At 28.6% G+C, this 12899-nt stretch overlaps 1 protein-coding gene and 2 long non-coding RNA genes across 5 annotated transcripts; 1 reads left to right on the top strand and 2 right to left on the bottom strand.

The window, feature by feature from the left end:
• Positions 1–1385: 1385 nt before the first annotated feature.
• LOC147808496 (uncharacterized) lies at positions 1386–2135 on the bottom strand. Its single transcript, XM_087165187.1, has one exon. It carries the CDS (start codon positions 2133–2135, stop codon positions 1386–1388), a length of 750 nt encoding a protein of 249 aa, XP_087021313.1.
• Positions 2136–3697: 1562 nt separating this feature from the next.
• On the top strand, positions 3698–8867 carry LOC147808495 (uncharacterized). The gene is made up of 2 exons (XR_015433587.1): positions 3698–4002; positions 5085–8867. It is a non-coding gene; the product is annotated as an uncharacterized LOC147808495 (long non-coding RNA).
• A 1183-nt stretch (positions 8868–10050) lies between these two features.
• Positions 10051–12668, bottom strand: LOC147808494 (uncharacterized). Of its 3 annotated transcripts, XR_015433584.1 has the most exons (4): positions 12110–12502; positions 11779–11825; positions 11384–11455; positions 10051–10235 (listed from the first exon to the last, which is right to left on the bottom strand). It is a non-coding gene; the product is annotated as an uncharacterized LOC147808494 (long non-coding RNA). The 3 variants fall into 3 exon arrangements; XR_015433586.1 differs by lacking the exons at positions 11384–11455; positions 12110–12502 and adding an exon at positions 12509–12668; XR_015433585.1 differs by lacking the exon at positions 11384–11455.
• Between the last annotated feature and the right edge of the window lie 231 nt (positions 12669–12899).

The following is a 12899-nucleotide window of genomic DNA, read 5'->3' as shown; positions in this document are numbered from 1 at the left end:
GTGAATTAAATTTAAGAGGGAAGTTCCCAAAACCAAGTTTTGGAATTAAAAGGCAGAAATTTTGCATTGAAACTAGTAACCTTTAAACATCAGATTAAATTTCGGTTTTTCTCCTAGTAGTTCATAAAACTATCATCAATTAAATTAAAATTTTTATTAATTAAATCATAATTAAAATTTTTATCAACTTTAATTAAAGAGAAAAATCAATTACACTTTAAAGATGAACGTTGCTCGGCAACCGTAATTCATTGTCAGGTAGAGAAATCTTATTGGCTGGTTTTGGTATCGTTTTCACTTAACTGTTGTTCATGTTTACAACATTTAGCACAACAGCCCTTTTTGGCGTCTTTAAAACCGCATGCGCATTTATTGCAGCTGGTGCGCGGACATATTTTCAATCAACATTTATATGCTTCATGGAAAAGACAGTTTTTCATTTCATGGGGTGACAAATCTCATTCAGCAAATTATTCTTAAAAAAAGGGAGGAATGGACAGTGTAAATGTAAGCAATATCGAGTTCCATATCTGCTACTTACTAATTATATGTAATTAGTAAGTATAATTAGAAATGTTATACTTATAACTTACTAATTATTCTTATAAGTATATAATTTTTATGAAAAAGGGGGGTAGACTAATAAAATGTACGTACTCTAATGGAGGGGAGTAAGATCTTATGTATGGTAATGTACGAAGGGGGGGGGGATATAGGGGTTAAAATTTCTCCATTTTTGTGTACGTGCTTTTTGAACGACCCCCAAACGGATATTTCTGTTTCCAATAAAGGAAATAAATTAGATGATTTCTGAGCTCAAATCTGCCGTATTTTATAAGATTGAGTTTGAAGTGAAAATTTGTTTTAGTTACTTTGATTGACTATTACATTTATTGATAAAAAAAGAATAAATATTTTATGTGACTCTTTGATTTATTTTAAATATAATTCGATAATTAAAATAAGCTGAAGTAATTAAAGATATTTTTAAAAGTAGGAAATAAATATGTGCTGCCAATCGTGGCATCACAGGGGAGTTGCTGTTTGAGACGAATTCCTGCTAGCAGATTCATCAATTGCTTTGGAGATTTCTTCAGTGCAACTGTTCGTAAGAAATCTTGTTCTTCAGTTCGTAAAAAATCTTGTAATTAGAGTTGAAACCTAGTGCCTGAACACTTGTTCTACTAAATGTTATGATCTAGTGTGAAAGGTTTATTTTACAGGTTTAGACCCGATCACGAAGTCCAATCCTGTCTTTTATGCAGTAGACATGAAATAATAATTCATCTCCAATATTACATTTTAATGTAATTTAAAATAAAATAATAAAAGGTTACTATTATCGGGTTTGAAATCACATTGCGCCAGAGTATGTGATTTCTTCTCTAGTTTTCCTGTTTTTTAAACTTGCAAGGGGACTTACAGCGTTTTGCTGCATTTCCAAATTTAAAATGATACCAACACTGATCATACTTTTTGGGTGTTTGTGAGCGATTACGCTGGCGAAAAGAATTGTTGCGTTCGCGATTTCGGGAAAGGCGTTCAACTTGTTTAGTAAGTTCCGCTATTTGTGTTCGCAATTCACTCATTTCAGAAGATGGATTTGAGCAACGTACTGCGTCGACATTACCGCCTGTGGTTTCATGAATTTTGTCCGCCATTACTGCGAGCTTTTCTGTATTATCGTCAGAGACTGAAAGTATCGCCTGCACTTGATTGGGCAAACGTTGTAGCCAAAGTGTTTTTAGCACATCGTCGCCAAGAATTTTGTCCGCTAATTGTTTCATCTTCCTCAATAAATGTGAAGGTTTGTCCTCTCCTAAGGTTAATTCCGAAAGTACTGCTTTTATTCTTCTTTGTTCAGAATCCGAAAATTCGCTTATCAATCGCGATTTAAGAGCTGCATATTTGTCCGTGGCTGGCGGCGAGAGCACGATATCGCTAACATGGCTCAAGATGTCGGAGGCAAGGGCTGATACCACGCAATAAAACTTAGTATCATCTTGAGTTATACCGGATACCACAAACTGTGCTTCAATATTGGCGAACCAAAGTACGGCGTGTTTATCCCAAAAGGGAGGTAATTTCAACCCTACTCTGTTAACCTGCATTTGTTGAGTATCGTTGTTCGGCATGGTGAAGCTCCAATAACTGATAAGAAAATGGACAAATATAAGATCTTGCCTTGTACTGAAGAGGCTTTTGGCGATGGAGTTTAATCAATCATCAGACGGAGAATAACTGGCATGCGAAATTATCCATTCGTGTAGGAAATGAAGATTTATTTGGTAGCTTTTAGTACCGTCTCAGTTCCTTGAAAGTTTATAAGCGTGAAAGATTTCAATTAAAGCAAGGATGTAACGAGATCCTCTGTCGCTACTGCATGCTTAAAATAATTTTTACAAGGGTCACCAATGTGGGGGGCGGAGTTATCGGCCATGCCAACCTTCATCTATCAAAAGGTACCTCGTGATAGAATCAAGTTAGCATGCTTTATATACTAGTGAATGATGTTAAACTTTTGTAGTGGTAGTTACGCCACAGTACTCCCCCACCAGAATTTTATCTGTGATATAATTCGATGAACAGATCTCACTAGTTGATGTACTTGTGAAAGACCGGGAGAGAGTCACCGGATTTTTTGAGTGCTGAATGTGAGAGGTGTATTAACATCACAATCGAAGTCGCTCCTGTGTTGCCATTAGCAGTCGAGAGTATGCAGGCGTTGAGAGTGTAGGCGATGTGTGAATGTTCGAGACGAGACTGAGAAGCAACAGCGCAGGAGGTGAATGATGCATGCACAAATAGCAAGTCAACCGTTCAATGTGGACTATCCATCGAAGTAGGCGTAACCGTTGAGAGATTGCGAAGTGGGCGTTACTTGCGTGAGCACATCACGTTCGAAGGTCACCACTACAGGTTTAGACCCGATCACGAAGTCCAATCCTGTCTTTTATGCAGTAGACATGAAATAATAATTCATCTCCAATATTACATTTTAATGTAATTTAAAATAAAATAATAAAAGGTTACATGAAATAAGAACATATCTCGCTGACGATCGCGAGTGAGAAAAAATATCAGATGAACAACATCTCGTGAATGAACTTGTTTATATTTAAAAAGAAACTACTGTTCACTTCAGTTCAAAGTTCGGAAGTAGAAATTGACAATCTCACAACTGCATCAGGGGGCAGTTGTCGTTTTTGAGTTTGACTCAGCAGTGAGGATACTGCAATTTAAATATCACATTTCATACTTTTCTGTTTTATATTACTTCAAATGTTTTAACTCACTCCTAGACATAGAATTGATTGATGACAACACAAAATTTAGCCCAATCACTGCCTTTTTCCGTAGGGATATTGTGTTGCCCTAGCACACGAAATGCACTCAGCACCAGCCCAACTTTGGTTTTCTATCAAAATTACACTTCACACACACAGTATTACGTAACATATACATGGACCGAGGAGGGGTAGCGACCCCAAAGGGTCGTCCCTAAGGAATATGTAGTATGATTAAGACTCGTGTGGTGAGCAATCCAGAAGACGAGTCATTAATTATTTTCCTATTGTATATATCTATTTTATTTTTATCTTTTTTTTACTCAATTTGGGTTGATCATCGTGCGTCGTATATATAATATATATTGGCGATCACAATGCTCAAATACGCCATCTGAGGAGAGACCGGTTTGCACGATTCCAAACCGTAATGTTCCCAATCCTTAAGACGGGGAATATGCAACTTTTTCCCTCTTTCTCGGGAATACGTGATTCTAAGCAATGACGTCAGAATAAAATAGGTTTGTGCGCATGTACCTCTTCTGGAAAAGTCGCAGTATGTTGATATATAGCTTCGAAATGTGCGAAGCTGAAATCGCCATGCCTGAAACAACTATTTATGTCATTTTCATTAAACAAAAGAAGAGAATCTGCTAATTTCCTTGGTTGGAGTATCGACACATTAATTTAATAAACAGTTCGTGAGTGATGCTAGGTAAGTCTAATTTTCTTAAGAGTACCGATGGTTCTTCTCGCGCCAAACTGTGAAGTTTTAACGCTTTTACTTTTGTTAGTTTTTCCTTTAAAAACCTTTCACAGATAGATACTAAGTGAAATTACGTTCAATATGTAAATAAACAGTTATGATAGGTATGTTGAATTATTAAAAATATATGTTCTTAGTAGTTATAGCTTTGGCTCCGTTACGAATATTATATTAAGTTATAGAATTTTTTATTTATATTACTTTATAAATTTTTATTGAATTTGAATTGTACTGTTATTAAGTATCCTTCCATTAACAGTCATATGCATAATTCATGTCATTGAGCAGCTCTAATGCGACGTAAATAAAGTACCTATTAATTATTAATCTCTTCTTAACAAAATATCCTGCATGACTTTAGTTTTCGGCATTATTTTTTCTAATCAGTTAATAATATAAACAATTGTATCTATTAATTTAATTTTAGTTGCATGGAGAAAATTTTTTAATAAACAATACATTTCTAGTGACAAAATATATAACATCTTACATCAGGCACATCTTAGTTTTAAAACACCTTTCAATTTCACAATGTATAGAAATAGATAATTTAATATTTGTTGTTACTATTATTTTTTGTTTTGTTGCTACAGAAGGAATTATGGTACTTATGTATTTCAGGTGCAATAAATAAGTAACAATTATAACACAAATAATTAACAGTAGTAATTATTTGTGGTGTTTAATTAAATGTGGATAATGGGAAACATAATAGAAAGATTGTGGTAATAGTGGTTTTCTGACTCCAAAGATTGATAATTAACAATATAATCCTTTTTAAAAATTGTTTCTAACAAAATATTCTTCAGTTTCCTTAGTGTCAAAAATATTTAAATTTTAATGTTATCAAATGTTATTAAAATTGTTTAAAAATCGTGATTTATCCTAAATCGGTTCCTTATAGTAAGTACCTACCTAATTAAACATAGAATTTCTAGTAAATAAAGTTTGAGTACCTACATTTATTCGTTAAACAGATACCCCTTCCATTGAATGCTTATGGCCTCACTTTCTTTTTTTTAAATTTTCAGCTACATTTATGCAGACAGCTTTCTATTTGATGAATGAGATGATTTTTCTACTGTAAAGAGGATTCTTATCCAGAAACTAATTTTGATATCTAAATTATGGACAGTGGCTAAGCTGAACTAAATATCACATGGCATCTTCAGTGAAATCACCAGTGCAATTAAGACAATGACAAAGGCTAGTAATAGATCATCAAGCAAGGTTTTAACTGATCTTCCAAGTAACCTCCCTAGACCAGCAGCTGCTACTAACTATCATTTATCATAGGTTTCATAATATTTTACAATGCTCTACATTATTTATGGACATCTTAAGTCTTTCTTTTCTTTTTGAAAAAAAGAGCTGTGATAATAGACTGTAATTTATTGTACTTAAGGATTTTCATTTCTTAATATTTTGAAATTTCTGTTACCTTTATATTTTTCAAACAATTGATTAAAATATATATATATAAAACCTGTATTCATGAAAATGTCTTTGATAAATTACATTTTTTTGTAAAATAATCTCCATGCTCAAAATATCTTAGTATTATGCATTAAAATTTTGTGAAATATTATATTTAATCATATTTTATAAAAAATAAAAAAATGCATTGATGTCTTAATCAATTTTGTGTTAAAATAGTGGTCACATATAGTAGTAACTTAAACTAATTTCTTTGTCTGAGAAAATCATTGACTATTTTAACAATGCTCATTCGAAATTGCTGTAAAATTTATGCAAATATTTAAAAAATTAGATGAACAGTAAAGACATATTGAATTCAGATTGAACACTTGTTGAATTCAGTTGCATACAACAACGAGCCAGTTGCCCAGCACATTGCAGGTTCAGGTGAATTTGTTTTGTATGCATGCCTGTGCTTGATTGTATTCAGTTTTATATTATTTTAAAAACAAATGATCATGGATTTTATTCGTTTATTTGACATGCTGCGCTATTGATTTGAATTCTTTTTCTTAGTTGCTTGAAATTCATATAATTTGATATTCTACATAGCAAAATTTTTTCCTCGTTTTATCTGGTACATATGTTTTTTTAAAAACAAATAGGATTAATTTGTTTTGACATGCTTTAATGCATTGAAATTCACTTAATTTGATTTTAACTGTATATAGCAAATGTTTACCTCATTTTTTTATCTTGTATAATTTTTACAAACCATCCAAATCCAAAAAATATCCATTTGATTTTTCTACTATGCCTATCAGTCAGCTTACTAAAAGGCATATAATATATTAATTATTAGTCGAAGGGGAAAAATGCTATAGGGATAAAAAAATTTTTACAATTATATTTGGCAGATCAAGTTAATTACTGCTAGTTTCTTATTTTCCTAGGTGTAGATAATTTTTTTTTTGGTCTGTATGCATTATTCAAGTGTTCTATGTTTGATCTGAGTATGAGACCAGAAAAAAATTCAAGTTTTCTTAATACCCTTGATTCATAAAGTTATTGTTTTAATTGTACTATTTTTAATTATTGATTTCAATTCAATAAGTTATTGATTATTATTTCTTCAAAGCTTTGAGGTTTAAGTAAAGTTATTTCACCTGTGCATATTACAAAATGTTTAAGTTTATTATATTGTTTATAAAATAAGAGATCTCAGATGTGCTTTGAAATCAGTCCCCATTGATAATAATTGCAATTACTAAAATATATAATAATTTATTAAATTGTTATTATTTACATAATTAATTGTTATAGTCGACAGTAGCATTATTTAAACTTCATTTACAAATTCAAATTTATTCTGTTTCAAGTATTGAATAAATTTGTTAATTTTTATTTTCTGTTCTTTATGAGGATATAAGATTTTTTCTTCAGTAATATTATTAAAATTGTATTTCCAAAATTCTGTTTTCATCTAGTTTTCAACATTTATTTTAACTGCATTTTATGGTTTAGAATATTTTATGAAAAAGTATATTTACATTGTTTAGCAATTGGCTTTTTTTATAATTATAGTATTACATGCTTTATAATAGTTTCATAATCCACAGTGGGTATTGAATATTGTTTTAGTGCTTTTGAAATAAAAATTATTTAGTTAAAAAACTAGGGTGCTTTTTTTAGATTTTTTTTGCTATACATAACAAAGTTAATACCTGTTTTTGAAATGTAACTGAAAGCTTTCTAGCATTATGTTCTTTAATATAAGAATAAAATTAAATAATTTTTAATGGGCATTTTGGCAGCTTTTTCTTGAGGGATTATAAATATTTAGTTCACTGGAATTGTTCCAATTTAAGGTTATCTTTCAAGAATTGTAGTTTTTATTCTATTTAATGAATTTGTTTTAATTTATAGCTCATAATGTAAATTTCACTGTCTAAGATCGGCAAGTCCTTTTTAATAAATTTTAAACTTTGTAAGTTAGGAATTCTGCAACAATTTTTGATTAAAAATATAACTTGACTTTATTATTCAACATATTTTATTTGTGCTAATGTTTTTTTCCTCCATGACCCTATCCTTACATTTTTTGGTCCATGGTGATCTACAAAATAACAAGTGTTAATTTTTGATTTCTGGTGGAAAAATAAAACTCAGGCGTTTTTTTTTTTTTCGAACTCTACAAATCTGTTTTTTTTTTTTTTTTTTTTTTTTTTTAAACCATAATAGCATTCCATAATTTTTATATTCTTTTCCTCTTTTATCAATTATGCAAAAACATGAAAAGCTTTCTAAGACTTAAAAATGTAAATTGGATGTAATCAAAATTTTTTTTTGTATTTAATGAAAATAACTAACGTTTGTTAAAAGTAAATATTATAAATAAAAAATGTTTCGATTGAGTATAGATCTTGTATTTATTCTTTTTGAAACCTTTATTTTCATGTACTGTTGCTTTCATTGCATAAGTCTTAATTTAAGACCATCAGCACTAACAGCTTTTTTTTTTTTAAAAAAAAACTTGATATCTAAAAAAAACTGTTTAATGCCATGATTGTAGAATATCCTATTTTACTGGCTTACAACTTGCATCTTGTCACACTAGTCAAATTAATATATTTAAACCTATTGTTTTCAAAATTAACTTTAATTTTTTTGTTACACTTTTTTTAAACATAAAATTTGTTCACTTAATAACTTTGTGTTAATAGTATCATATTATGGATTCACAAACTTTTGTTTCTTTCCAACTTAAATTTTAATTTAAAAAACCGTAATGTTCTATAGCCATTTCCTTTCTGATGAGAATTAAATACATAAATTAATTTCAATCCTAACCAAAAAAATCTTAATAAATACTACAAATTCTTCTAATTACAAGGAAATATTAAATATTTTTAAATCAATCTTTTGGTTATTTTCTGCTGATATTTGGGTAGCTCTCTGCTATAAAGTTTAAATGGTAGACTATTAGTTTTCCTCCCCAGATATATGAATGAGTTATTTGTTCAAAATATATTTTGAAGATTATATTTCAGCTTAGTATAAGCTTGAAGTATTATTTGAAATAAATTTTTCATTAATAATTCAACATTATGAAATATCATTCCCTCGCTCGCAACTCTTACCAGTTACAAATGCAAAAAATTTTAATGCTTTGTCGTTCAACCTTTACCGTTTAATATCAATACCTGTAATGCTGTTACTATGAATAAAATTGGTCAAAGTTTCTGGTCTTTAAATAGGTTTCATATTGAGCAAGAAATTTGAAACTCATATTTTATATTCCCTCACTCATAATGAATGATTCAAAATATTTCAAACCTAAGTAACTATTATTTGTATAAAAACGGTGCACATGTTCTGCAAAACCAACTCAAAAACTAATATCAGTAAATTGGGACAAGTTTTTTAGTGCATAAAAATGAAAAAGCAAATTGGAAGTTTTAAAATATCCTATAGTGAGATACATATTATTTTAATTTATTTATGGGGAAAAAAACTTCAGAAGCAACTAATGCTATTCAACACTTAATGCAAGGTTACACTCTTTTGACGTCGATTACTTTATACAGATAATTTTTTTAAAACGCACTGTTTTTTATTTCCCATCATGGTAATAGTTTAAGAAAATATTTTAATGTATTCACAGGAATAAACTTCATAAGCAAAAAATGTTTATTTCCACATTCCCTAACTGAATGACATTCTTGAGACGGCTTTAAAAACATAAGAATCAATTACAAGTTAAAAAAGATATTCATAAGCAATTTTATTTTAAATTACTAAACCTAATTAAACTACTAATTACTTCCTAAAACAATAATTTTCACACTTAAGAAATCTCTGACATAAATCTTTATCGATGTTATCTTATCACTATTTGAAAATAGTGTATATGTACTGAGATTTACTAGTTATCACAAATCTTCAGTGTTAATAGTGTAAGATTATTAATTTTGCGCAACCAAACCTATCATTTTTATTTATTGTAATACAGCTGTATTATCTCATGTGTATAATTAAGAGAAAAATTTTTTTAACTAAATTACTCCAGACTAGGTTAAGCTGTAATATCCATATGCCTACATTAATATATATGAAAATTAAACCTTTCCATTTTGAATATCAAACCTAAACAATTTGTTTATTTCTGTTCATGTACTTATTAAATGAGGGAGCATTAAAGTTCCCATTCTTGCAGTCCTTGTGCTGAAATATTTAAGAAATTATTTTACTTTTTTAATCATTTATTTTATTAATGTTTTTTATTTTAACATGTGTTAATTTATTTTAAGTTTATTTCAATGTTAACTCAATTCATTAATTAAATATTTGAGAAATGTCTCAAGATTCTATTTCATTTCTTATATGCTTATTTGAATGTTTACTAAATTCAGTTTAACTTAAAAAACTATTGAGAAAGAAAAAAAGGTTGCAAGAAAAAAAATCAGATTTTTTACACATATTTATGAATACAAATGTAATTGTTAGTTGCAACAATTGGTAAAATACCATAAATAAATAAATGTAGGGTTTATTTAAGAATTAAAATAAAATGAGAAATCAATTAAATAAATTTTTATTTCTAAAAGCATTTGCAAAACATTTTTAGCACAAAATGGTATAAAAGACAGATATAAAAACCCTCTATAATATATACCTAGAACAAAATAACTTTGTATCTGCTGTATAATAGAAGAAAGTTCCAAAGAAAATCTCAGACTCTACACAACACTTTTTCCAAGAATCTGAAACAAAAATCGTGCACTAACTTAAATTACAGTACATTTTAAAAATAAAATCACTTTGAAAACATCATAGCAACTGAATTTTTGATGAAAATTTTTCTACAAATTATGTATTAGATAAAACTATAGTTGGGGTTACGACAAAACCTTAAGTCAGAAGGTTAGCTTAATATCTAGGCTTTTTCAATAATAAAAAGTAAATTAAATCAACAGAAAACTTGCCCAGGAATAAAAAAAGTTTTTCAGAAATATTCTAAATATATATATATGTATATACAAAGGAATTAATATAAGGAACGATTTAGAGATAGATATTTCAGATTTTAGTCTTCCATTTATGTGCATTATAAAATTACGGAAATGAAGCTTCAGAAAATGTAAAGCCTGTTTTAAATTATAGATAAACGCACAAATAAAGGGAATTCCTAAAAGCATGTCAAATCATTCCTTGGAATGTAAAAGCACATATTAAACATTCACAGCACAAGATAATTCTACTATATTTTACAATAAATTAATTCGACTTTAATTTAAAAAAATCCTTTAATTAAAAAAAACAACAACATCAGTTTGTATCTTAATTATTCTTTTTGCATTTGATTATATGAAAAAAACTTTTAACACACATTTCCTAAGTACAGATTACATAATTTAATGATTTTATTGGGTATACATAATTGTTTATTAGAATGAATAAATTAAAAGTAGACAAATAAATTATTCCAATAACGAACAAACAATTACAATGTGCATGCACATTTCATTAATATATGTTAATACATATAATATTATCTTCCATCTTCACTACAAAATCATCTTTACTAGTTTATTTGTATCATAATCTGTTAACAAAATTTAGAGTACTGAAATATTTTTTACTTATACATTCTTATGGGAATATGTATAGTTTCTGATTTATATTTATTAGAGAAATAGTAAATTTTAAAGCACAACTTAATTTCATAATTTAAAAAGAAAAAAAATATTTGAAACTTAATTTTAATGTATAAAATTTGCAAACTTCTCCCTGTAGGTTTAAGCTATATCTCCTTGATAAACTCTGGATAGTATTGAAATCAACAGATATAGAACCGTCCGAAAAATCAGAGGTCTAAATACTGAAATATCAGATATCTGAAAATACTTATTGGTCGCCAAGACCATGGAACCAAGTTATAAGCTACAATATAACAACCAAGATATAAGCTACAATAATACACCTAGGTGAAAAAAATAAATATCTAGGTCATAATAATAACAATACATCCAGTAGTATACCAAAGATATTGACAGATGTTAAAATAACAAATTATTAAGGTTGGAAAGCCTAGAAATTTATGATTAAATATTATATTATATATCATAAAAAAATTTTACTTTAAAGAAATCATTAGGCGTGTTAATTTAAACTAAATGAAAACTATCTAAGTAAAAAAAATATCTGAATGACAAACTTTTAATAATAAATTCTGATATTTTATAACTTGAGGGATAAGCAATAATCATTTTAAATATTAATGAAAAAAACTTATAATTTAATTACCTCTTATGACTAAAACCAACCATTGCTCCTTCCATCTCCACCTGCATCTGAAAGGTAAACAAAACAAAAAAAAAAGGATTTAATGCTTATTATTGCACGCTAAATAATAATAATGCTCTTTTAAATATATATATTTTATTATAATAAACATTCTATTCTGATTATTAATAATAAAACAGTCTTCTGTTTAAATAACATAGGTTTTATCAGTTGCTGAAGTAATTTTTTTGTTTTTATAACAAAACTCCCATATATATCAAAATTAATGACGTGAACAAAATTTTTAAGAGCAATTTAAATTTTAATATATATAATTATTCATGTAGCCTACATTAGTGCTATATCTACAGTAACTTCTCTTCCTGTTAGTAGTTTTATCTCTTTTTCTAAAGCATAAACTTAAATTTAACAATTTGCACATGGATGTGCACAACAAAATGAAGCTATCTAAAAATTTACATATTGCAATTTAAAACTTTACGTTTTGGGGACATAACAGAAAAACGTAACAGCACAGCATTATTCAAACCTTTGAATACTGCATTACAGACACGTGTAACATTTAAGCAATGAATGCAGGGAAAAACTAATGGCACACACACTATAGCGATATATATGGGGTATTAGATAAACAGTCAAAGCAAAACAATTAATTAAAACAGAAAATATATTAGAAATTTATTAGTTGTAATCACAAACAAAAGTTTAATGAAAATGATAAATTACTTACTTCACTGCATTATTAATTCACAGTTTCGCGTTCTCCAGTTTCAACGGAAAATAACAAATAATAATGGTTGTAAAGCTTTGCAGATTCCCGCCACAGCACAGCGTCACAAGACAGTACATGGCATGTTGCGCACGCACAATTTTATTCTGACGTCATTGCTTAGAATCACGTATTCCCGAGAAAGAGGGAAAAAGTTGCATATTCCCCGTCTTAAGGATTGGGAACATTACGGTTTGGAATCGTGCGACCGGTTTCATGCCTTTGGACCCTCTCCCTTCCCTCTCATCCTCTTTTCAGTTGTATAGGAATGTATTACGATATATTCCCTTTTCTTAATATTTTTCCTTTTTATTTAATAAAAATATTTTAAAATTTCCGTGATATTTTTCTT

This window comes from Parasteatoda tepidariorum, chromosome 5 (genome assembly GCF_982258835.1).
Source record: "Parasteatoda tepidariorum strain Cologne lab strain chromosome 5, Ptep-v5.0, whole genome shotgun sequence".
Lineage (NCBI taxonomy): Eukaryota > Metazoa > Arthropoda > Arachnida > Araneae > Theridiidae > Parasteatoda > Parasteatoda tepidariorum.
The sequence above is the reverse complement of the archived record's forward strand: the minus strand, read 5'-3'. Positions and strand labels throughout refer to the sequence as shown.